Raw genomic sequence first — 25,445 nt, 5'->3', positions numbered from 1 at the left:
AGTCACCCGTGCTCGTGGGCTGATGTCAGCCTGGGTCCTCAGGAAGCTTCCTCAGTGTACCACATGCCCGACCACTCCAGCCCATTCCCATGGGATTCTCTGCCTATGGGAAGCTGCCGTAGCCCTTAACCTCTGGTGAGTGTCCTTCCTGCAACACCCTTTCCCTTCTGTTTCTTCACCTCTCCCTGATTTATCTTCTTCAGTGCAATAACCTCAGTCAATACAGTGCCACTTTTTGGGTTGTTTTTCCCTTGAATGAGTGTTTTTCCACTAAACTGCCTCTCTTGGAAGGGTTTTTCCCACGTGCCGTGTGAGCACAGGCTGCTTCCACCGTGTTGGCACCAAGATGCCTGGTCAGAGCCGGAGTCTCACCGTGCTGGTCGCTCCGCAGGCGCCAAAGCAGCAGATGGTCCCTGCCCCAGAGAGGTGGTAGTGGGACCACGGGCATCGCAGCGCGGTGCCACGGCGACGGCTTGTGTGGAAGGTGGTGGGCACATAATTGAACGTGCTGCTAAAATGTAAAGACATTCCTGATTTAATCAGACACCAGTAACTACTGGTGCTGGTTCCTGGGTGTGCTGGGGGTTGTAATCTGGGCAGTACCCCTGTTGCTGTGAGGGAACGTTCTGTGTCTGTGTGTGCATCGTTTCGGTGATGGAGGAGTCGGGTGTGAGGGGCCCTGGGCAACCTTGTGTAGCTCCAGGCCTGGAGGTTGGTGTCCCTGCCTGTGGCAGGGGGTTGGAGCTCTGTGATCCTTGGGGTCCCTTCCAACCCAGACTGTGATTCCCTGGTTCATTCCTGTTTTGCTGTGTTCCTTCTCCAGTGGAATTGCCCTGGAACAAGTGCTGGTAACACGTTGTGAGGCTCCGTCAGTCGGGGCAGCACTGGTCGCCCTGTGATGCACGTGGCATCCCCAGGCACGTTTGGTGCCAGGCAGTCGGTGGCTCCAGCACTGGTGGGGGGGTCACAGTCGTTGGGGACAGTTATGTCACATGAACTTTGCCAAATTCCTGTGCAATGGGAGAACATAACAAGCATCATGCACGAGCTTCACTTACCTTTATTAAGGGATCTTCTACCCAAACGATGCTGATTTCCCACCCTTAATTCTCTGCTTGTAGCTTGTCTACTCCCAAGTTTCTCAAAGTCCCCACAACCTCCTTTTGGGGTTTTTTAATACCTGACTTTCTGGAATAGCCAGATGCTCAGCAAGCAGAGATGTGGTGATACCCCATGGGAGCTCATGTGCAGTCGGATGTGATCAGAGAAGTCCAGGAGCAGAGGAGGTTTCCTTCCAGGAGTGAAGCAAGCAGAGCACCCCAGGGTCTGCTCACCCCCATCTGCAGCTGAAAGTCAGGATTTTCCCTAACTGGGGCTCTGCTCAACAGGTGAAGCAGATCATGGAGGAGGCAGTGACCAGGAAGTTTGTGCATGAGGACAGCAGCCACATCGTCTCCTTCTGCGGTGAGTTGCTGGGTGTTGATGTGGATTTGGGGGCTGGAGCATCCTTTCCATGTTGGGCTTTCCCTGCCTGGTGCTGGGGCCATGGTACCTGTGGTTCCCAAAAGGGTACAGTCCCACTCTGAGCATCGTGCTGGGGGGTGGTTAGTGCCAGAGGATGGGTTGTTCTGGCAGTGGTCCGAGTCCCCCAGGCTTTGCTCTGGGCTTAAAATACACTGAGATGTGTCAAAAAGAGGGAGGGATGTTGGAGGTGTCTGCAGTCACGCCAGAAACACTCGAAATAACCTTTTCCTGTCAATCCCTGTGTGAGCATGGATGCCACAGAGTCCATCAAGACCAGGTACCTGTGCTAGGGAGCAGGGGGTTAGGGACAGGAGAGCTCAGTCTGAGCAGAGGCTGGAGACCTCTCTGGGGTTTGAAATGGAGTTTGTGGAAGACCAGCTCTGCTGCTGTGCTGCTTTTGGGCCAAGTTCCCACACTGGGCTCCTGGTGGAAGCAGTTAGTGTTCCCCCTGACTCCAGGGGTGCCTTGCCCTGGCGCGCAGCATCCCTCTGCTCCAGAAGGGGCTTTGGGGGGCTGCAGCGTGCGTGCCTGTGCCCTGGCAGAGCTCAGCCCGTGCAGGGTCCCATCTGCCAGGCGGGCACAGCCAGGAGACAGCTGGCTGTCCATCAGCCAGACAGGCACTCCCCAGGAGACAGCTGGCTGTCCCGTGGTCCCCACTGAAAGCCCCGCATTGCTGCAAGGGGAAGCATTGCTCCCACACACCGAGGGGCTGGGCTGTGCTGCTGCCAGGGCTCTGCTGTGGGCTGGGGATTGATTTGGGGGTGCAGACCTCGCAGGGCAGAGCAAGCTTCCTTGAAGGGCGAAGCGATGGAGTCCCCCATCACGCTGTGGCTCTGATGGTGCTGGGGAACCTCTCCTGCAACACCATGAGCACCGGCTTCCAGGTGCAGGGTGTCAGCCTGCACCTGTCTGGAGCCTCGTCGGCCTGGGCAGAGATGTCAGGGAGTTAGAGCCAGCTGCACTGCCAGCGTGGGGAGGGGAGCTGCCTCTCCTCCGTTTACACGTAGCTGAAGGGCAGCTTGCTAATTTGGAGGCTGGGAAGAAGCTGACAGGAGTGATGACAGGCAGCTCTGGAAGACGTCGTTCTGAAGGGGCTTATGTGGCGCTGGTGCCGCTACGTGAGACTTGGAGCATCTACAGAGGGGCTTGAAAGCAAAGGGAAGGGAGCTGTGAGGTCTCCTTTTCTGCTCTGGAGAGCAAAGAGGCTGCCTCCTTCCTCCTCTCCTCCCGGACCCTCACAGAGAGGACATGGGGTGCTCCTTTCAGGCCCACCTGCCTTTGCACCGAATGGCATCGAAAGAGCAGAGCAGACTGCAGGGCGTGAGTCATCCCCCGCCCCGCCGTGCGGCACGAGGCTCGGCAGCCGCGGTTATTTATAGCCCCCCGCAGCACGGAGCGGGGGCACCCAGGCACCAGGGGCTCCTCCTGCCACCCTGACGATGCTGAGCGCTTTGGTGTCGGTGCCGGGCTCCCGGGGCTCTCTCCTTGGAATGGTACCGGCACCTTCCCCGGTGCTGCACCTCTCCGTGAGCCGAGCTCAGAACCAACCCCTCTTCCTGCCAAGCAGAGCTGTAAGCCTGGCTCTGGCTAGGCAGAGCTGCCCTTCCCTCGGGGAACAGCCACCTTCCTCATCCAGCCCTCCTCATCCTCCGTGAGGCTGCTGTGCCACAGAGCCCTCCCGACGGAGCTGGGGCTCTGGCAGGAAGGGGCAGCTGCCCCGCTTTGCTGACCAGGGAAGGGTTTGAAGCAGACAGACGTGAGTCGGTGTCTCACATCTCCCGTTGCCTGGGAGGCTGATGGAGAGCTGGCTGGGGGGCTGCGGGGACTGAGGGGGGGGTTTAATGTCCATGTCTGCATGGAGGCTGCCCACGTGCTCAGCCCTGGTCGTGCCAGGCCAGAACACTCTCAGCATCCCAGATGTCTATAGCCTTTTGCCAAGAGCTAATGCTCCCACCTTGGCTGGGCAGGGCTGCATGGAGCCCCTGCACCACAGGTCTTGGGTGGGGAGAGTCTTTCCCAGCACCGTGTCTGTCCATAGTGGTGATGGTGAGGTAGGGACTGGGCTGAAAAAGAAATCAAAAGGTTAAATTAGAAACTAAATCCAGACCATTACACCTGGATCTCGCATGGACATGATGCTCTTGGGTTATGTGCTCGAGCTCCTGAGCCCTTGGGAGAGTTCTTCCCATGGGGTTGTATGTTTGTGTGGAGTTTTGCCAGCTGGAGTAGTGTTTATGTCCAGGCTGTGGGGATGAGGGTGGATGCTGATGGCTGCTCTGCCTTGCTGGAGGGCGCCGGGAGGATTTTCCAGGAGGATTTTCCACAGTCCTGGATTTCTCCCTTGTGCTGCTCCCAAGGGGCAGGGAGGTGGGGGGCAAAGGCATCTGCTGGGAGCTGGGAGTGGAGCTGATGGCATGTCCAGTGTCTGGGCATGGACAGAGGTTGTCTGTCGGGGTCTCAGGGCGGGGCAGCCCTGGGTGCTGGGGTGCTCTGAGCTGCACTGGCCCCTCAGCTGGGCTGCTTCACACAGGGTCTGGCAGAGATGGAATGTGTCTGGTCTGCTGAGGGATTTCAGGGGGCAGCACAGGCAGGGAGACCCCAGAGGGGGCTGCTCGTGTCTTGCAGCTGCAGAGAGTCCCCTGGGACACGTGGGAAGAGCCATCGGTGCACGGGCTGTGCTACCTGCAGCACGTCTGGGCTCCAGAGGGGCTGGGGCAGGCTGTGGTTAAAAGCCAGGCTGCTGCCCAGGGGCTCTGTGGGGCTGAGGTTGGGTGGGCAGGATTTGGCTGGCCCAGGCAGGTCTCAGATGCTGCGTGGTGGCAGTGAACTCGGGCATGGCACACAGCAGAGGTACTGAGAGCATCTCCCAGCCCCAGGAGCTGGTGCCGATGGGGCTGTGTGAAACGACTCTTTGAGCCTCTCTGTAGAGTTGCTCAGCTGTAGGAAAAGCTTTTCCAAAGGAGGGGGGGACCCAGTGGCTGCTGGGCTGCTGCAGGGTGAGGGCTGAGCGTGGCGATGTGCGGTGTGGGGTTCTTTTGGGGCAGGAGGGGCCCCAGAAAGCCTCTCCTCAGCCCCAGATCGATGGCCTGCAGATCCTGGGGCTGTGTCATTTCCCAGTGCTTTGATCAGCCAGTTCATAGCTCTGTGTTTGACACCAGACATCCATCGGAGTGCTCCCAGGGGACCTGGGCAAACAGATCGCTGCTGGAGCCTGTACGTGTGGGGTTGTGGCGTGGAGGGTCTCGGCTGAGCTTCCTGGTGCTGCCTGGGGTTTGTCCTGGGTTCTCTTTGCCTTTAGGGTTTTTGGGTAAAGATGTTTCTGTGAGCACAGAGTGGGGGTTTCTTTGGTATAAATCCTGCTGCTCTGGAAACCCTCAGTGCATCCATCCCTTGCTCTCAAGCCCTCTCCCTCCTGCTCAGACCGTCCCAGCATGTGGGGCCAGGGATGAAACCTGTTCCCATCCCTCAGCCTGGGCTGGCAGGAAAACTTCAGCGAGTTGTTCCATCTCTCTGTGATCCATGAGAAACCTGTGAGGGGAACATCAGCCTGTCTGGCTCTTCTCAGTGTCTGTGGGGACAGGACAAGGGGCGATGGGCTCAAGTTGGAGCACAGGGAGTTCCCCCCCAATCTGGGGAAGAGCTTCTTCCCAGTGAGGGTTGAGGGAGCCCTGGGACAGGCTGCCCAGGGGGTGTGGAGTCTCCTTCTCTGGAGAGATTCCAGCCCTGTCCCAGGGACCCTGCTTGGACAGGGGGTTGGATCCCATGGGCTCTGGGGGTCCCTTCCAACTCCTATGAGTCTGTGTGACTCCTCCTGCTGCTTCAGTGACGACGTGTCTCTTGCAGCGGCCGTGGAAGCCTGTGTGCTGTACGGGCTGAAGCGGAGGGCAGCGGGCTTCCTGCGCAGCAACAAGATAGCAGCTCTGTTTATGAAGGTGGGCAAGAGCTTCCCTCTGGCTGAGGAGCTTTGCAAGAAGGTGCAAGACCTGGAGCAGCTCATTGAGAACGCGTGAGGCCCCCGGCGCTGCGGCTGTGCCACGTGTGGCTGCGGGGACGTGCGGCGGGAGGGCTGCGGGTCGCCGTGTCCAGCCCCAGCCTTGCAGAAGGGGTGGCTCTTGGGCACAGCTGGGTCCCCTCTGGGGCTTTGGGTGCCTGGAGTCGCTGTTCTTGGGGGCTGTGGGCTGTGGTGGTGGGCTAAGCAGGACTGGATGAGTTCTTAGGTCCTTGAGCTGCAGGGGCATGTGAGGGAGTTTGCTCCTGGTGATGGTTTATGGGCCGGGGTGCTAAGCCAGCTGGAACCAAGTGCGGTCTGCCTCGATGTGCAGGGCTTGGACCTGCAGTAATTCACCTTCTGCTTGGGGAGAGGCTTGGGAATAACCCGTGGGCAGGGTGGGGAGATGGATGGTGCAGCTACCAGGGCGGAGGAACCTTCCTGCTGGCCACAGACCAGCCGCTTTGCTGGCAGACTGCTCTCCTGGGGCGCCAGAGGAGAAGCTGGGTGGGTTTGAGGGCTCTGCTGAGGCTGAGGCTTGTTCTAGGGTGCCTTGAGGGGGCTGATTTACTGAAGCCAGTTTTCAAATTGGATATGGACCTTCTGGAGTAGGGGGGGGGACTAGATGAAGGGAGAAGCCTGCACAAGAGCCCTGTGCCCCCGCGGCTCCCTGGGCATGGCCCAGCCACCACAGTCAGCACCACTCACCCAGCCTCATGCCCCAGGGGGTGCTGTGGGTGCCCCAGGGCTGGGCTCTGGCCATGCTGGGTGACAAGCTAGTGATGGTGTTGCCTTCTGCTTTGCACCTCTAAAGCCGAAACCAAGTCCAGGGCATCCCGGAGAACGTGCGCAAGATGCCGAAGCTGCCCAACCTGTCCCCTCAGGCCATCAAGCACCTCTGGATCCGCACGGCTCTCTTCGAAAAGGTCTTGGACAAAATCGTGCTTTACTTGGTGGAAAACAGCAGGTGAGTGCTGGGGGAGGCCAAGCATTGCCCATCCCAAGTCACCACCAGTGTCTGCCCCTTCCAATGGCTGAGCCATGTCCAGCTGGGCCAGAGAAGTCCCAGGATGGGCCATGAAGATGCTCAGAGGGCTGGAGCAGCTCCCCTACGGAGAGAGGCTGAGGGAGCTGGGCTGGGTCAGCCTGGAGAAGAGAAGGCTGTGGGGGGACCTCACTGCAGCCTTCCAGTCCCTGAAGGGAGCAGAGGAACAGGAGGGGAATCAGCTTGTTAAAGGGCAGAGACTGGCAGGACAAGGGGGATGGAGTGAAGCTGGAGGAGGGGAGGGTGAGATGAGATATTAGGGGGAAGTTCTTTGCAGAGATAGTGGTGAGGGGCTGGAACAGGCTGCCCGGAGAGGGGGTGGGTGCCCCATCCCTGGGGGTGTTCAAGGCCAGGTTGGCTGGGGCCCTGGGCAACCTTGTGTAGCTCCAGGGCTGGAGGTTGGTGTCCCTGCCTGTGGCAGGGGATTGGAGCTCTGGGACCCTTGGGGGTCCCTTCCAACCCAGACCAGTCTGGGATTCTATGATGGGAGCGGCCAGTTGTGCCACTCTGTGCCCATCACGGGTCCTCTGCCTGATGTCCTGCTGCTGGTGGCCCTGACGTACAGACAGGACTTGCTGGGCTGGCAGGAGGGCATCGATTCCCTGGGTATTTCATGGCTGGAAGAATCAGCCTGTGAAGGGCTTCTTGCCCCTCACCATCAAGCAGTGATGATACAGAAAGCAGGGGGGGAGCATCACCATGATTTAAAAACACTGACTGTATCAGTCTGTAGTCCCAGGGGGTGAAATGCTCCAGCACTCTTCTCTTCTGCTCTCATTTCTTCTAGCAAGTACTATGAGAAAGAAGCTCTCCTGATGGATCCTGTGGATGGGCCGATTCTCGCGTCTTTACTGGGTAACACTTTCCTCTTCCCCTACTTTGCCAGCTGGCCTCCCAAGCCTGCGCTCCCAGTCCTTGGTCTGGGGGGTGAAACGCTGTTGTGTCCCATTAAGAACCTCAGAAAGATCCCTAGGCCTGGGCAGGGAGCCCCTCCACAGGGCAAAGCCCTCCATGTGCAGGGGCTGAGCAGTGTGAAGAGCTGGAGAGCTGTGAGGCTGAGCTGGGGGGGTTCCCTTTCTCACACGGGCTTAGTAATGCTGAGGGGCACGAACTGGGCTCAGCACACTCAGCCCATGGGCCATCTGCTCGCTGATGGGGCTGGCTGAGCCCTCTGAATCCTCAGCTGCTGCTGTACCCTGCAGCAGTGTGTGCTGAGCCTGGGGCTCGCTGCCTGCCACCCTGCCAAGAGGTGGGCATGGGATGAGCCCCGATGACTTCCTCACATGTGTGCTTCTCTCCCCCATGCAGTGGGGCCCTGTGCACTGGAGTACACCAAGATGAAGACCGCTGACCACTTCTGGACGGACCCCTCAGCTGATGAGCTGGTCCAGAGGCACCGGATCCACAGCTCCCACTGTCGCCAGGACTCGCCCACCAAGCGCCCGGCACTCTGCGTGAGTGTGGGAGGGATGGTCCCTCACGGGGTGCGCCGGGACGGTCCCTGGGGTGCGCCGGGACGGTCCCTGGGGTGCGCCGGGACGGTCCCTGGGGTGCGCCGGGACGGTCCCTGGGGTGCGCCGGGACGGTCCCTGGGGTGCGCCGGGACGGTCCCTGGGATGCGCCGGGACGGTCCCTAAGATGCGCCGGGACGGTCCCTGGGGTGCACCAGGATGGCCCCTGGGGTGCACCAGGACATCCCCTTGCAGCACCCCCTCTGTTTGAGAGGGGTGCTGAAGCCCTCTGACGAGAGGCAGTAGAGAAGCACAGTAACATCCCAGCCAGCATCACTGGGACCAGGAGCTGTGGATACAGCCGGCACGCTGGGCCGGCATCGCGAGGGCTCTGCCCCTTGAGACACCCTGTGTGAATGCAAAGCAAAGGCAGCTGGAGCTTGCTGTGTTTCCTGCAAGCAAAGCACGCTGCAGGAGCTCCTCTGGGTACAGAATCGAGCTCGGCCAGGCCTCTTAGAGGGCACAGAGGGATGTGCAGTAGTGACCTTGTCACATTTAGGGGGCGGGGGGGAATGAGCTTCAAGAGAAGCCTTTTGGGAGCCAGAGGTGTCTGTGCTCGCCCCACGTGTGGAGGTGGATCTCTTCCAGATTCAGAAGAGGCACTCGAGCGGCAGCATGGACGACCGGCCGTCGCTGTCTGCCAGGGACTACGTGGAGTCCCTGCACCAGAACTCCCGCGCCACGCTGCTCTACGGCAAGAACAACGTCCTGGTGCAGCCCGTAAGGACCAGCTGGGGGCTTTAAAGTGTGTCACAGCACGGTTCTGCTCTGCACTGGGTACCTGTGTCCCAAAGCATCTTCCATGGAGAAGAGCACAGGCTCGTTTTGAATCCGGGAAGGCAGCGACTGGACCATTGGGAATGGAAGGGTTCTCCTCCTGTCCGCATAGAAACGGGCTCCTCTCCCTGCCCTCTCCTGCCCAGAGCCCCAAAACCCCCTTGCTGCTTCCTGCCCTCAAACAAATGAAGTGCAGAGTATGTGGGTGAGAGCAGCTGCACCCTTTCCTAGGGTGCTGAGGTGTCCTGGTATCCCTGCTGGGAGGTTTTTTGTGGGTGTCTCACTGCTGGTGAGGGGATGGGCTCAGGGCTGGAAGGCAGGACCTGCTCCAGGGCACGGCTCAGCCTGGCACAACCTGGGCCGATGCTCCCTGCTGCTGGCCTCTTCCAGGCTGCTCCCACCAGCTCACTGTCTCCCTGCGTTTCTCTCCCCAAGCGGGATGACATGGAGGCGATCCCGGGGTATCTGTCCCTTCACCAGACTGCTGACATCATGGCGCTGAAGTGGACGCCCAACCAGCTCATGAACGGCTCCGTCGGGGACCTGGACTATGAGAAGAGGTGACTGGCTCTGAGCGTGCCCTGGCACATGGGAGGCAGATGTTCCCTGGGTCTGGAGTTTGGATCTGGTGTCCAAGGCCATCCAGGTGTTTTCCCACTGGCTGCAGAGCAAATGAGTCATCCCTGAGCCTGTAATGGGAAGGGATGGGGAGAGCCTGGGGGTGGGGGGAGAGGTGGGCTCCGGGCTGGGATGCCCTCAGCCAGGGAGCCTGAGGGTGCTTGTGCTGCAGGAAGGAGCTGGTTTCGTGTGTTGCCCTTGGAGGGCTGTCAGAACACCCTTGATATGTGGTTCATCGTGGTGGTTTTACTCTGGGGAGCTGAGGAGCTCCAAGACAGGGGAAGTCTGCAGGGAGTAGCTGGGGACAGGATCTGAGGCAGATGTGAGCAGAAGCAGAGGCTCCCACACCCCTGAAGCTCACACCTCCCCCTCCTCCTCTGTTCCAGCGTGTACTGGGACTATGCCATGACCATTCGCCTGGAGGAGATCGTCTATTTGCACTGTCACCAGCATGGTAAGGCCAGAGGGGGGGCTGCTGGAGTGTGTCCCCCCTGACACTTGCTTCAGTAGATGGTTGGGGAGGGCCCAACAGCATGGGGATGTTTCAGTTCAGCTCCAGGGAGACTTGCAGAGCTCTGGGTGGTGGCTGCCTCCAGGACAGCCTTTAAACCCGCTCCTGGCTGGGGGCTGCTCCCTGCAGAGCCCTGCTCTGGTTTCCAAGGGCATCATCTCCCAGGAGAGCCTCCCCCAGGGCCCCAGCCTTGTGATGGAGGTGGAGAAGAATCCCAAGGGGGCAGAAAGTCTTGCTTTTCCATACCAGAAAGACGACCCCCCGAGCGCTCTTGCCTGTCCCCTGCGGATTTGCCTGGCAGTGTTTTCCTCGTTCCCATCTCTCTTCCCTCTTGCCAATAGTAGACAGCGGTGGGACGGTGGTCTTGGTGAGCCAGGATGGGATCCAGAGGCCGCCGCTGCGCTTCCCTAGGGGAGGACACTTGCTGCAGTTCCTGTCCTGCCTGGAGAACGGGCTCCTGCCCCACGGGCAGCTCGACCCCCCGCTCTGGTCACAGCGAGGAAAGGTAGGCACCCCAAACCCAGGCTTGTTCCTGAGCCCACAGCCCCGTGGTGCCTGGCAGAGCATCCCAGAGCAGAGCTGACCAGGAGGACACCCTGCCCTGCCCTGCCTGCAGCAGCTGCCGTGTTTTAAACCACCCCCCTCCCAAAACACGCTGCAGGCAGGTGGGCTGGAAATAGGGCAGATCCTTAGCTGGGGAAACGAGAAGGGTGGTGGTGCCAGAGCGCTGGCTGGGGGGTGGGCTGGTCTGCAGGGACCTGGCTGTGCTGCCCGGATGATACCCACCCCGTGGGGCTGTGTGTTCCCTGTGTAATGGAAAGCTCACTCCAGGACTGTCCCTGAGCAGGGAGCAGGCATCCCAGAGCCCTGTGCTCGTGTCGGGCAGGAGGTAGGTGAGCAAGGCCCTGGCTGTGCCGTCCTGCACCAGGGAGCCTGTGAAGAGCCGGTTGTGTTCTCCTAGGGAAAGGTGTTTCCCAAGCTGAGGAAGCGGAGTCCCCAGGGCTCCTCCGAGTCTGCGTCCGACAAGGAAGATGATGAAGCCACAGATTACGTCTTCAGGATCATCTACCCGGGGACACAGTTGGAATTCGGTGAGCGTGTGGCCACAGGGAGCTCTGGTGGGTCGGTGTGGGGTGCTGAGCAACCAGGGACCAGCCTGATGGGCGCCTGGCAGCTCTCACTGGGAAGGGGCTCCAGAGCAGTGGGCTTTGCCTCTAACAGCCCCTTCGTCTGTGGGCTGGGGGGTGTTTGTTTTGCTGTCACCTTGCGCTGGCTGACGGGTCCTTCATCTCTGTATGAAGTGTGGTGGTTGGGAGAGGAGAATGTAGTGGTTGGGAAAGGAAAATCAGGCATAAATCTGTGGTACAAGCACGTTCCCTGGGGTCACTGCTCACCACAGGGAGCCTCCAGAGCCGATTCTTCCCTTGCTGTCCCCGTGCCGGTGTCCAGTCCGGCTGTGCTCCTTCCCTGTGGCTCCTGCAGTGTGGAGAGGGTACAGCTCCTTCCTCGGTGCCCTGCCAGGCTCACCCTGTGTGTCTTCACTCCCTAGCTCACTGCAGGGAGGGCAGAGATGCTGCCAGGTTCACCCAACCCAAAATCTGTCTCTGTGTCTGGTCCTGGCCGCTCTGCCCGGTGCGCTTGGCTGGAGTGACCTTTATCCTCCCTCTTCTGAGGGATCCAGAGAACCATTTTTGGACCTCTGGGAACGTCACGATGACTCTGTCAGGGTGGGAGGGGGTGAAGTCTTGTGGGGTGTTTATTTAAAAGGCTGTGAAATGAGATCAAAGCCCTGTTCCTGGGTTTTTGAGGCTGGAAGGGGGCAGTCACGTCCCCTGGGACTCCTCTGCACGATCCATTGAGCTTAAACTCGGTTCTCCCTGCCGTGAGCTGAGTAACGCAGCTCAGTGAGTCAGATAGAGATCTGACTGAGGCTGAGCCAGCAGATCGAGATGCTCCTTCCTGCAGCTGCCTTTTGATCTGCCTCTTAATATTCCCTGCTAGGGGCCAGACTTTCTGCGAGATGAATCGCTGCCATCAGCTCCGCCGGCATCATCAAAGCCTGTGCAGCTCCCGTGCACCTTCCCAGGGGGTGGAACAGCATCAGTGCTTTCTTCTTCACAGGCTCTTCCTTTCTCCCCTTTCACTGTGCCCTTGTCCCTCTCTCCGTGTCCCCAGTTACCATTAGTGGTAGTTCCCATCCATTCCTTGTGCCCGTGACCCCCGTCGCTGCTGGGAGAGGGAGGATCGTGAGGACTCCAGCTGCAAGCAAGATGGTGGTGACCCCTAAATGGTTTCTGAGCCTCCCCATCACGTCCCGACCCCCCCTTGCTGCTCTGGGGGCCACTCAGTGTCAGTGTAATGCAGCCAGTGTGTGTGTCTGGTGGCCCCTGCTTGCCAGCGTTGTCACTTGATGGTTCCTGCGGAGTCCCTTGATGGTTCCCTGATGGTGTCCCTGGGTGCTGCTGACCATCCCTGGCCCAGCAGCTCTGCTGGGTGGGAGGGGAGGGAAGAGGCTTTAAGAGGAACATCTCAGCCTTTTCCTGAGCTGGTTACTCAGTGCCACGAGCACTGAGTCAGGGAGAAACCTTCTCCCAGCTGCAAGAGGGAATTTCGACCACAGTTTCATTTCCAAAGAGGATCAGATGGGATTGTTCCCTGTTCATCTTCTCCTGCATCCCACAGCTCCCCTCCAGCACCACAGCCCTCTTTAGGGAGGCTCAAGGCCCCGTGGTGGGGGCTGTGCCAGGCGTGGGGACAGCTCTGCTTTCGGGGCAGGGTGCTCCCCCCACGCAGCTCCAGACGGGGTCTGTGCAGGGTCCCGGGTGGTGGCAGCAGCGCTTCGGAGTTCCAGCAAGTGACAACATCAAGAGCTGCTTCCTGCTGCTGCCCCACTCCACTGCTTTGCCAGAGTCCTTATCTCCTGCCTGGTGATTCGGACGTTCCCGTCTTTCCCTGAATCACGTGTGGGCTCCTGATGTTGGGGAGGTGGGGGCTCTTCCCTCCCAGGGACCTGCTCTTCCTGGGACACTGTCTGGTTTCAATCTTGGGTTTGTTCCCCTGTGTGACAGGCTGGTGCAGCCCCTTCTCTTGGGGGTCTCTGGGCTGGGGGTCTGTTTCCTGCCTCGGTCGGCACGTGGCAGGTTCAGACCATCGTGCTGAAGGCGCTGTAGTTAATTAATTAGCAGGTGGTTCTCTCTTGCTCTTCCTTTCCTTCCTCCTGAGCTCCCTGGTGCTGGTGCTGTGATTCCCTGGTGTGGGTCCTACCCGGTGGCCGGAGCCTCCTTGGGAAGAGCGTGGGATGCTGCATTCACTAATCAGAACTCTCCTCTCTGCCCTCACCCGATGCTGGGCAGTGCTGGCTGGGGGCTGATGCTCCTCTCTCTGCCCTCTTCCAGTGCCCCAGGACCTGATGGATGCGCCGGGCACTGGCCTTCCTCCCATGTGGCAGCCCAGCACCCGCAAGTCCTCCTGCTCCTCCTGCTCCCAGAGCGGCTCCTCCGACGGCGGGCCGTCCAACGGCTGCAGCCACGAGAGGTACAGCAGCTCTGCTGCTTCGAGCAGTACCCACCCCCCAAACGAAACGAGGGTCACAGCTGAGGGTCTGGCTGGGGGGGCTCTGCGGGACGGGGTGGGGTGGGTATGGTGCAGGTGGTGTCTCTGGCTCAGCTCGGCTGTGCAGGGATCATTTGGAGGTGCCAGGGAGACGTGTCCAGGCTGGAGTGAGGTTTGTGCCCCTCGTCTGGGACATCCCAGCTGCTCTGTGGCCATGTCCTGGCAGCAAGCATTGCTGGGCAGAGGTCCCTGGGGCACCTCTGGAGGCACAGCTGGAAAAGCCAGAGCAGAGCAGGGGCTGTGGTTGTGCATGGGAGTGGGAGAGTTTCATCCCCTCACATCCCGTGTGGTTTCATTGGCAGAGCTCCACTGAAGCTCCTGTGTGACAACATGAAGTACCAGATCCTCTCCCGGGCTTTCTACGGCTGTGAGTACTTGTCACATCCATGATGCCTTGAGATGCACGGCAGGCAAGGGATAAGGTCCTGAGCTCCAGGCTCACAGAGGTGCTGAGGCAGCAGAGTGGTGGCCAAGGATGCTGGGACCAGTCCGTTGTGCACAGGGCCTTAGGTGCAGGACTGGGAGCAAACCTCCATCCCTCAGACATCAGCCTGGGGAGCAGCAGCACCGCGGTACAAGGGGCTGGGACACCGACCCACCCCAGCACTGACCAGCCGCTTCTGCCCGATGCAGGGCTGGCCTACTGCAGGCACCTCTCCACTGTGCGAACCCACCTGTCTGCCCTGGTGAACCACGACATCGTGTCTCCAGATGTGCCCTGCGACGCCAGCGCGGGGCTGACGGCGGAGATCTGGCAGAGATACCTGCAGGACAGCACGGTAGGGATGTGGGGGTTGTGCTGGGCTTGGGGTGTCCGGGCAGCGGCACGGACGTGGCTGTAGCACGGTGAGATGAAGCACGTGGGAGAGAAGTCAGACAGCCCGTCCCAGCCTGCACAGGTCCTACTCCTGCGGGCGCAGAAGCCAGGGAGTGAGGGATGCTCTTGTTGATGTGTTGCTGCCTGCAGCAGCGTCCAGCACCCTGGGTACAGCAGGGTCAGAGCAGGTTGGCTGGAGAGCTGTGACCAGTGCCACAGCCCTGCCGTGGTGCTGGCACTCAGGGGCACAGCAGTGACTGCTGCATTCTGAGCCCGTCCCCAGCAGCCTCTGGCTCTAACTAAGCCTGTGCAGAGGTCTGAGAGATCATCTGCAATGAATGGGCAGTGATTTTGTGGTGGGCACGGCTGGGCTGGTGTCTGAGGGCTGATGGGCTGTGCTCTGACCCGGAGCTCTCCCCGCAGAGTTACGAGGACCGGGAGCTGCTGCGGCTCATCTATTACGGTGGGATCCAGCACGAGATCCGAAGGGCTGTGTGGCCCTTCCTCCTGGGCCATTACCAGTTTGGGATGTCGGAGGCAGAGAGGAAGGAGGTTGGTAGGGGCGCGCTGCCGGCTCGGCAGCCCCGTGTGCCGCAGCCCTGTGCGCTCACCCTCTGTCTCTGAACGCCACAGGCTGATGAGCAGACCCGTGCCTGCTACGAGCACACCATGGCAGAGTGGCTGGGCTGCGAGGCCATCGTCCGGCAGCGCGAGAAGGAGTCGCACGCAGCAGCCCTGGCCAAGTGCTCCTCGGGGGCCAGTCTGGATTCCCACATCCAGAGGATGATGCACAGGGACTCGACGATCAGCAACGAGGTGAGGGATGGAGACACGGGTCGGGGTCACCTCTGTGCCTGGTTGCTCGCTGCGAGCCGTGCGAGCTGCTGGGGTTGCAGCTTTCTCTCCTGTTCTCTTCCACCTGCCCTTCAGATGGTTTGGTGGAAGGAGTGGGCACCCCACTGGTGTCGGTGCCGCCTGGTGCTGCGCTGGCTGGCAGGTTTTGCTCTGCAGCCTGGGTGATGTATCTGAGGTCTGACATGCTGGGTCTGGTCCTTGCAGCTGCAGCATCCGCAGCAGCACCGAGCAGCTCTGCTCAAGAGATACGTGCTGCCTGCTTTGTGGTGCTGGTGCACGTCGGGATTAGCTCCAGGGAAGCTGGTGGTGAGGCAGAGGAAGGAAGGGAAGGAGGAAGGCTGCATTTCTGGTCCTGAGTGGCTGTGAAATGGGTCGGTGGGCTGCTTGAGTCCCTCTGTCAGCCACTCAGTGCAGAGGGAGCCTGGGCTGCTGCGGGGGTGTGGGGTGGCCCTGGCACTGGCTGTGGAGGAGCCTTGGGGGCTCCGGGCAGCCTCGGTCACCGTCCTGGGGCAGAGCTGGGCCTGGCACCCAGCTCTGCAGGACTGACTTGTTAGACCATGAATGTTCCATCCCCAGCCCAAAGCGAGGAAGGCCTGCTGCCGGACAGACGGACAGTCCTGGAGCGGGGCAGGGAGCGCTTCCCCATGGGTTTGTCCTTGGATAACAGCCCAGCACGGGGAGCAGGCAGTGCTGGGCTGTTGGACCCTGCGCTGCCACACCGGCAGCTGAGCCAAACCAGGCTCGGTGGGTGCAGCACTGGAGACTCCTGGTTTCCTCTGGGGAGCTTGTGTGGCTGTTTCGGGGAGGTGATGGGCTCAGCCCCAGCTGTGTGTGTGTGTGTGTGTATGGAGTGAGGACACAGGGAAGGCCAGTCCAAACCCAGCTCTGTGTGCAAGAGCAGGGTGACAGCTCTGGGGGCTGCACAGACCCAGGAATCATTCCCATCACTGGGAATCGTTCCCATCTCCGCTGCAGCTCCTTTTGTCTCCACATCTGGCTTTTGAGGGAACATGTGCTGGGAGCGGCGCTGGCAGAGTTACGAGGTGCAAAGCTTCACCCTTTCCCCATCTCACCCTGAAGCTTCCTGTTAGAAAACGCTCCCGTGGCAACGGAGGAAAACCATCGCCTTTCCTCTCCCCATCAGAGCCCTGCCTGGCCAACGCCCGCTGTGCTGGGCTGGGGAGAGTCCCACTGCTGCTCCAAAGTGCTGGGTTTCCTTAAAACCCCGGTGTTGGGGCGTGAGGTCATCGCAGGGCTCTGTACATCCCCAGCTGCAGCATCAGGGGCTGCAGGCTCCTGTGTGACACTAGGATCACAGGGAGGGCTTGCTCTGGAGAGGAGGTTGGTGGCTCAGGGAGGACCCACCAGGCTAAGCCCCGAGCTGGATGCTGCAGACACAGCACTTCCCCCTCCCTGCTTCAGCTGGAGGCCAGGAAAGGGTGCTGCTGTTGTCTTTCAGAGGGGCTGCGCCTGGCTCGAAACATCAATATTTGTCCTGTAAGAGAAGGAAAAAACCCCCGTTAATGTGCTTGGAGGGATTGTTTTATGGCCTGTGACTTCATCCTTTATGTAAACTAAGATGGGGTGAGTCTCGCTGCTGCCAAATTAGGACAGAGCTTTGTAGAAATCTGCACTCCAGGGAGGCAGTGTGACCTCTCTGAAGGCCAGGAGAAAGGGGGAAAGCTGTTCACTTCAGACCCACACACACGGTGGCTGAGCAGCCAGCCTGGGCTGGGATTGGGTTTCTGTTGTCTTCTCCATCAGTGGATGCTGGTGGCAGGCCCTGGCAGGGGGCTGCTCTGCGAGACACGCCTGCGTGGGGAGGTGATGTGATACGGATGTCATTCCTGGGTCCAAGGGGAGAATTCCTCTATCCCTGGGGGTGTTCAAGGCCAGGTTGGATGGGACCCTGGGCAACCTTGTGTAGCTCCAGGGCTGGAGGTTGGTGTCCCTGCTTGTGGCAGGGGGTTGGAGCTCCTTGGGGTCCCTTCCAACCCAGCCCAGTCTGGGACTCTATGAATTCATGGGATGTGTGTGCTGCTTGCTGGTCGTGTACAGCCATGCCCAGCGCAGTAGCAGGTCTGGAAGCCCCCAGCCCCCTGCCCTGTGCCTTTCCCTGCCCGCTCTCTTCTCTCCTGCAGTCCTCGCAGAGCTGCAGCTCCGGCCGACAGAATCACGCCCGGCTGCAGAGCGACTCCAGCTCCAGCACACAGGTGAGTGGCCGGGCGTTGTGTCCCGTCCCCCCGGCCCGTCCCGGCCCCGTGGTCACCAGGGGAGAGCCGTACTGACTGCTGGCAAGCAGAAGCAGCGGGTGGAGGAGGTTACTGATGTGCAGCCCTGACGCTGGAGCCGCCCAGGGCCGGACCACGCGCTGCTGGGCCGTGTTTAATATCCGCTGGCCTGCTCTGCCCAGGCCCAAGGGACCAGCCCACGTGTGGCCTCCACACCCCTGAGGGCCCTCGGCTGCCCAGTCTATTTACAACCCTGTGGAGAACTGTTGGAATGATGACCTGCCTGAAATAATAAGTGCAGCCCATGGGAGCAGGGCCTGCGGGCTCCGAGGTGTGCAGATGACCATGCACAGCGCTAATCTGGGTAGTGGAGAACCTAAAGGCTGAGGTTTCTGCCCAAAGATTCCTCCAAGAGTTGGGTTAATTGCTCCAAGTGTGGCCAGCAGGGCTGGGGAGGGGATTGTGCCCCTGTGCTCAGCACTGGTGAGTCTGCAGCTCGAGTGCTGGGTCCAGTTCTGGGCTCCTCAGCATCAGAAGGACATGGAGGTCCTGGAGTGAGTCCAGAGAAGGGCAACCAGGCTGGGGAAGGGGCTGGAGGGCAAATCCCCTGAGGAGCAGCTGAGGGAGCTGGGGGTGTTCAGCCTGGAGAAGAGGAGGCTGAGGGGAGACCTTCTCCCCACCTCCCCTGCCCTGCCAGGAGGGTGCAGAGAGGTGGGCGATGGTCTCTGCAGCCAGGGGACAGGAGATGGGACAAGGGGCAATGGGCTCAAGCTGCCCCAGGGCAGGGTCAGCTCAGCTGGGAGGGCAAAGTTCTTCCCTGGCAGAGTTGTGGGGCTGTGGCACAGGCTGCCCAGGGAGGGGCTGAGTCCCCAGCCCTGGGGGTGTTTAACAGAGGGGAGATGAGGTGCTGAGAGATCTGGGTCAGCACAGGATAGGGACAGTTATACTTGATGGCCTTAAAGGGCTTTTCCAACCTGGTGACTCTGTGATCCTGTGAAAACGGGGACAGAGAGCTTGATGCTGAGGCTGAAGTCATCTCTCACTCCAGCAGAGACGTGGAGCCGTGGCCAGGCACGGTGTTAGGTGGTTAAAATGCCTTTGAGTCCTCCAAGCCTTCTTCCACTCAGGCTTCTATGAACCCTGCACATGTAGAGCAGATTTTCCTCCCTTCCCCACGGTGGGAACACGGGTGTTCACACCTCTCAGGGACATAACACCCGCATTCCCAGCTCTTTCCCGCATGCTGGGGGTTCACTCGCTCTCACCCAGCCCCTCTGCCCGTGCTTTGCAGGTATTTGAATCTGTGGATGAAGTGGAACAGGCCGAGGGAGACGCTCAGCTGGACGATGGCAAACAAAGCAAGATCCCCAACGGGACGGTTCCCAACGGCACGTGTTCCCCCGACTCCGGCCACCCCTCTTCCCAGAACTTCTCCATCGCGTCGGGATTCTCGGAGCGCAGCTTCAGCAATGAGGACAGTGCCCTGGACACCACCAAATCCTCAGCCAGCTCCCAGGGAAAGGCCGGTGGGTCGGATGTGCCAGCCCCCCAGGACCCGGACAGTGCCCAGCAGGAGGAGAAGCTGCAGGGTCAAGACAGCCTGGAAGGGGAATTTCCCACGGGTGGGAGCGTGGACTTTGTTCCCGTGGGGGAGAGCTCGGCGGGCGCCCTGCGCCATCGTGACGCGGTGGCCCTGACCGTGGTGGAGAGCTGGACAGAGAGCGAAGCCGAGAAGCAAAGCCTGGTGGAGAGTGAAGACAACCTCTCCGAGGAGCCAGAGATGGAGAGTCTGTACCCACAGCTGGATTCTCTCTCGGTGGCTGATCTGGCCAACAGTCAAACATCTGCCGTCTCCTCCACGGGCGTCACCTACTCTGTAAGTACTTGTTTGCTGAGCGGGTTTCTTCTGGGTGTCTCCCTGTTTGCCTGGGCTAATCCTGCCGTGCGGCCCTCCGCCTTCCACCCAGGCTCTGCTCTGGCACTCTGTTGCCCCTTGCTGCTTGGCTTGTCTGTGAAAACAAACCGACTCTGCTTTTGTTTCGGGCAGCCAGAGCTGCTGGACATGTACACGGTGAACCTGCACCGCATTGAGAAGGACGTGCAGCGCTGTGACCGCAACTACTGGTACTTCACCCCCGCCAACCTGGAGAAGCTCCGCAACATCATGTGCAGGTGGGAGCCGCAGGGGTCAGGGTGCACCCTGCCCCGTGGTGGGAGCAGGCTCCTGGCACAGGCAGTTGGTTTCCCTGGATCCACCTTCAGCCTGGAGCCTCGGGCTGTGTCCTGGTTGCTGAGTTTCACATCCTTGACTCCCTCCCCCAATTACCTTTGTCATCCCAGAAGTGGGAGCTCTGGGAGCTCTGGGTTCCTGGAGTGGGGAGCCTGGCTGTCCTGCCATCCCAGACTCACCAGCCTGGAAAAGCCCTTTAAAAGCTTCCTGTCCTGTGCTGACCCAGCTCCCTGAGCACCTCATCTCCCCTCTGTTAAACACCCCCAGGGCTGGGGACTCAGCCCCTCCCTGGGCAGCCTGTGCCACAGCCCCACAACTCTGCCAGGGAAGAACTTTGCCCTCCCAGCTGAGCTGACCCTGCCCTGGGGCAGCTTGAGCCCATTGCCCCTTGTCCCATCTCCTGTCCCCTGGCTGCAGAGACCATCGCCCACCTCTCTGCACCCTCCTGGCAGGGCAGGGGAGGTGGGGAGAAGGTCTCCCCTCAGCCTCCTCTTCTCCAGGCTCAACACCCCCAGCTCCCTCAGCTGCTCCTCAGAGGATTTGCCCTCCAGCCCCTTCCCCAGCCTGGCTGCCTTGTGCTGCTCTGCCCTACGCCTGGGCTGTTGTCTGGAGCGGGGGGCTTCCCAAGCATTCTGCCCTCCCAGTCTGAACCCAGCACAGCCACCTGCTCTCCAGAATATATCTGGAAAATGTTTTAATGAGGATCAGCCCCGGAGCTGTGGTGCTAATGAGGAAATGCCTGAAGCAGCCAGGGAGACAGCAGCCTTTCCGAGGCTCTTGTGGTTGCTGTGTGACATTCACCGACTCAACCCAGCTCCAGCTGAGCAGCTTCAGGGGTGGCAAAGGCTGAAATATTATTACTCATCTTGCAAATCCAAGGAGAAGCTGGGATTTCATTAGAGCCATCGCTTGATATGCCAGCCAGAGCTGGAGAGGGCTGTAAAGACCTAGGGTAGAGCAGACTTTGGAAGAGCAGCAGGCAGGATGGGGAAGGATCCCTCCCTTGTGCCAGCAGCGGGGCTTGAGCCTTCACTGAAGGCGTTTTGATTTGCTACCAAATATGGGAAGATCTCTCAGCAGGAGCACTGGGGCTGGGGAGGGAAAGCAGCTGATAGCATGAGGAGAGAGCTGAGGGGATGAGAGCAAGAGATGGTCTTTAGCTGAGCATCCCTGCCTCTCTGCTCTGGGGTTTTCCCTGCTGTCAGCTTGGTGTGGCGTGGTGTGCCTTTCCCTGCAGTGGTTCACAGGCTGGCTGCAGGGAAACTGAGGCAGGGGGTGAGCAGGTTGATGTGTATATGTATAGGGAAGGGAGGGGATTGTCCCTCTCTGCTCTGCCCTCCCCAGCTGGAGTCCTGTGTCCAGAGCTGGGGCCCAACACAAGGAAGATGTGGGGCTGTTGGAGAGGGGTCAGAGGAGCCATGGGGATGCTCAGAGGGCTGGAGCAGCTCCCCTATGGAGAGAGGCTGAGGGAGCTGGGCTGGGTCAGCCTGGAGAGGAGAAGGCTGTGGGGGGACCTCACTGCAGCCTCCCAGTCCCTGAAGGGAGCAGAGGAACAGGAGGGGAATCAGCTTGTTAAAAGGGCAGAGACTGGCAGGACAAGGGGGATGGATTAAAGCTGAAGGAAGGAAGGGTGAGATGAGATATTAGGGGGAAGTTCTTTACAGAGAGAGTGGTGAGGGGCTGGAACAGGCTGCCCAGAGAGGGGGTGGGTGCCCCATCCCTGGGGGTGTTCAAGGCCAGGTTGGATGGGCCCTGGGCAACCTTGTGTAGCTCCAGGCCTGGAGGTTGGTGTCCCTGCCTGTGGCAGGGGGTTGGAGCTCTGGGACCCTTGGGATCCCTTCCAACCCAGACCAGTCTGGGATTCTCTGATTCTATGAATCAGCAGCATGTTGGTGCACAGGTGATGCACAGGGAGGGGTCACGAGCTGCCTTCCCCCCATCTCTCTCTCACACAGCTACATCTGGCAGCACATTGAGATCGGCTACGTGCAGGGGATGTGTGACCTGCTCGCCCCTCTCCTGGTCATCCTGGATGATGGTGAGTGGGTGGCTCTGCTCTGCTGTCCCTTTGCAGGAGCGCACTGGGGATCTGCTGGGCTGGTGGTGGCCTCTGCACTGGGAGGGCCCCATGTTAGGAGGTGTGGAGAAGCTGGGTGGCTGGATTCCTTTTGTCCCTGCTGCTGTGTGACTCCTGGCAGCCCAACCTGGGGGCCAGCCTGTGGGTTTTGCAGTGTGAGTTGTCTTTCCAAGGCCAGGCCCTGCTGTGCATCCATGTGGGGTCTGTGTGACCCATGGGGGGGTGAGGGGCACTCCCGCTGCGGGCGGGTGGTGGGCTGTGCTGGGGCAGGTGTGGATGCAGCCCAGCAGCAACAGTCCCTCCTCCCTGTGCAGAGGCTCTGGCCTTCAGCTGTTTCACTGAGCTCATGAAGAGGATGAACCAGAACTTCCCCCACGGAGGAGCCATGGACACCCACTTTGCCAACATGAGATCCCTGATCCAGGTAGGGGGGTCCTGGCATGGGGACGGTGGCCTCTGGAACCCGAGAGCTGCACTTGGGATGGGGGATGTGAGGGGTGGAGAGGAGCTTTCAGTGGTGGGAAGTGGGAGGGAGAGCTCTCAGGACAGCCTGGGGGGTGCCAGGGTTGCAAAGGAGCAAGATGCTGGCTGGAAGATCACAGAATCGAAGGGGTTGGAAGGGTCCTGAAGACATCATCGGGTCCAACCCCCCAAAGATGTGGAGCGGTGGGAAGGGAGGGGGGCAGAGGAGCAGCCCTGCCTCTGTGTGTGCCCATCAGCTTCCTTTCCCTTGCCTTGGCAGATTCTGGACTCGGAGCTCTTCGAGCTGATGCACCAGAACGGTGATTACACTCACTTCTACTTCTGCTACCGGTGGTTCCTCCTGGACTTCAAGAGAGGTGTGTGCTGGGATGGGACCAGTGGAGCCCAGCGAGTGGGGAGGGCTGGCAAGGTCTGCTGTGCTTCCCAGCACCCCCACAACTTCATCTGTCCCACCTCAACGCTCTCCACGTGCTCCTCTGTCACTTTTCCCTGGTAGATCTGCACTGACCTTCCCGTGCAGGCACAGGATGTGCTTTCCCAGAGCTGCTGCCAAGCAGCTGGGTCTGTGTCCTGGAGCCTGGGCTGCCTGCTGCAGCCCAGAAGATTTGTCCCTGCAGATGACTGACTTACTGCTCCCACTTCTTGTGTCCAGTTCTGGGCTCCCTGGGATAAAACAGACAGGGGTCTTCTGGAGAGAGTCCAGCTGAGGGGTACAAAGGTGATTCAGGGCCTGGAGCATCCCCCCTATGAGGAAAGGCTGAGGGAGCTGGGGCTGTTCAGCCTGGAGAGAAGAGCCTGAGAGGGGATCTGATCAATGGGGATCAAGAGCTGAAGGGTGGGACACAGGGAGACATGGGCAGCCTCTGCTCAGTGTCTGTGGGGACAGGACAAGGGGCGATGGGCTCAAGTTGGAGCACAGGGAGTTCCCCACCAATCTGGGGAAGAACTTCTTGCCAGTGAGGGTGAGGGAGCCCTGGGACAGGCTGCCCAGGGGGTGTGGAGTCTCCTTCTCTGGAGAGATTCCAGCCTCATCTGGACACCGACCTGTGTGCCCTGTCCCAGGGACCCTGCTTGGGCAGGGGGTTGGACCCCATGGGCTCTGGGGGTCCCTTCCAACCCCTGTGAGTCTGTGATGCTGTGAACTGGAACAGGCTCCTGGGGGAAGAGCCTTCTCAGTGCATCTTCCCAGAGCTGCTGTGAGCTCCTGGGGTCAGCGTGGCTGTGAACCCCTGGCCGGTGCAGTAAGTGCTGGGCTTTCCCTCTCCCTGCAGAGCTGGTGTATGACGACGTGTTCGCTGTCTGGGAGACCATCTGGGCAGCTGCACACGTGTCCTCTGCACACTACGTGCTCTTCATCGCCCTGGCCTTGGTGGAGATGTACCGGGACATAATCCTGGAGAACAACATGGATTTCACAGACATCATCAAGTTTTTCAATGGTACAGCTCCTGTTCTGTTGGTCTGAGTGTGCTGCAGCTGCCGAGACACAGGCAGCACGTGGCTGACTGGCGACAGTGGTACCTGGGCTGTGCTGCTGTCTGAGCAGCGCACGGTTGTGTGATGCTGGTGCTGGGGACGTGATGGCCCTGAGCAGCCAGGCTCTGGGGGGCCCGATGGTGCCTGGGGACAGCGTGTGTGACAGCAGCTGTGAGTGCAGGTTGTGTGTCCTGCTGGCTGTGATCACCCTGGGACGAGCTGCTTAGTGATGGCTCCTTGGACACGGCTGTCCCTGCCAGGGAGGGTGCTTGGGGACCGGGGCAGGGGGCTGCAGGCTGTGCCCCTGCCCGGAGCAAGCAGAGAGCTGTGAGGCTGGGGGAGCTCCTGGAGACATGGGGCTGCTCAGATCCAGCCTTTTTGTGGGTTCCCCCTGTCTCTGTTCCAGAAATGGCGGAGCGGCACAACACCAGGCAGATCCTGAAGCTGGCTCGGGACCTTGTCTATAAAGTCCAGACTCTGATCGAGAACAAATGAAGGACGTGGGGACAAGGAGGCATCAGGACCAAGAGCCGGGACTCCCCTCCCATTCTTCTTCCCCTCCTCCTCCTCCTCCAAGTGCCACGCCTGTGGAAATAAGGTAGTTGGACACACGCTGCTGTCTAGACTGGACGTACCCTTAGCTCTGTGTTCAGTGTTAGGTGTGGGGGCCCCGGCTCAGCCGTTGCCAGTGACTCAACCAAAGATCTGTAGGAGTGCATTCCCTTGTGAAGGACTTGCTTTGGAAGCCAGACCCGGGCAGTGGCTTCCTTGTCTCACTGCAGGACGGGTGGTTCCCCCCCACCGCTGCCCAGGCGGCTGCCAGCGTCCCAGCTCAGAGCTGGGGCTCGGGGAGAGCAGCACTGCCAGCCCCCCCTTGGGGCCAGCTCGGGCTCCACTGCCTTTGCTGCGAGGGAGGAAAGCTGCTCCCTTGGACCGTGGGGAAGCCAGCCAGCCCCATGAGCCTGGGCAAGGCAGGGATGCTGCTGGTATGCAGCTTCTTACTCACACGAGGAGGTTCTGCTGGTAATGGAGAGGGGCTTTGATCACAGGAGCTCCTCTCCCTTGATCCCATCCCGTGATGTGTGGCATCCCCGTTAGTGGTTCTTCTCTCCCTGTGATTTTTACATGTTTGGTACTATGATACCTGAGCACACGAGAGTCTCAGCTCCAGATGGATTGGCAGCAGAGCTCCAAATTCAGCACTGGGCTTTGGGGTCGAAACCCAGGCGCTGTAACGCTCTCTGAACACTGCAAGAGCTGCTCCCTCCGGGAACTCGACTCGAGGTTTTCTCACCTGCCTTACTGTAGCTGCTTGTGTTGGGAGGCTGGTCTCCCTCTGCACCCCCAGAGAGGGGAGAGCTCCTCGGAGGGCAGGTCAGAGCCCCCACTGTGGGGACTGACTTTCCCTCTGCCTGTCTCTTCCTCTGACAATGGGAAGACCAGCTGCCCAGGGCCAGGCAGCACGAGCAGCCCCCTTGGTGCCTGCAGGTTCCGTGCGCTCCCGGGGCCGACGGCAAAGCTCCCCACCCCAAGCCCACCATGAGTCTCTGGTGAAGTCTTGGTGGGCTTCTTCCCCATGCCTCTGCAGAGGGAACTAGCCCGGGGAGGGGCTCCCCAAGTGGTCTTTGCTTTTGGAAGATGTGCTTCTGCAGCCACTTCTCCTGCAGCAGCTGCCCAGCGTCGCGGCCCT

The 25,445-nt window shown here is 60.2% G+C and overlaps 1 protein-coding gene across 1 annotated transcript; it reads left to right on the top strand.

The window, feature by feature from the left end:
* Nucleotides 1–1,388: 1,388 nt before the first annotated feature.
* Nucleotides 1,389–24,250, top strand: SGSM1 (small G protein signaling modulator 1; the record flags this gene model as incomplete). Its single annotated transcript, XM_084272272.1, has 23 exons — nucleotides 1,389–1,464; nucleotides 5,368–5,530; nucleotides 6,327–6,479; nucleotides 7,345–7,412; nucleotides 7,866–8,011; nucleotides 8,657–8,788; nucleotides 9,281–9,405; nucleotides 9,850–9,917; nucleotides 10,316–10,479; nucleotides 10,936–11,065; nucleotides 13,370–13,508; nucleotides 13,889–13,953; nucleotides 14,220–14,365; nucleotides 14,827–14,955; nucleotides 15,037–15,219; nucleotides 17,400–17,471; nucleotides 18,781–19,365; nucleotides 19,537–19,661; nucleotides 21,675–21,757; nucleotides 22,111–22,220; nucleotides 22,539–22,635; nucleotides 23,551–23,718; nucleotides 24,162–24,250. The coding sequence occupies exons 1-23, from the start codon at nucleotides 1,401–1,403 to the stop codon at nucleotides 24,248–24,250; spliced, it is 3,204 nt and encodes a 1,067-aa protein (XP_084128398.1). The 5' UTR covers nucleotides 1,389–1,400.
* Between the last annotated feature and the right edge of the window lie 1,195 nt (nucleotides 24,251–25,445).

The sequence above is a fragment of the Gallinula chloropus genome (assembly GCF_964237585.1).
Source record: "Gallinula chloropus genome assembly, chromosome: 17".
NCBI lineage: Eukaryota > Metazoa > Chordata > Aves > Gruiformes > Rallidae > Gallinula > Gallinula chloropus.
Note: the sequence above shows the minus strand (reverse complement) of the source record. Positions and strands in the feature narration are given on the sequence as shown.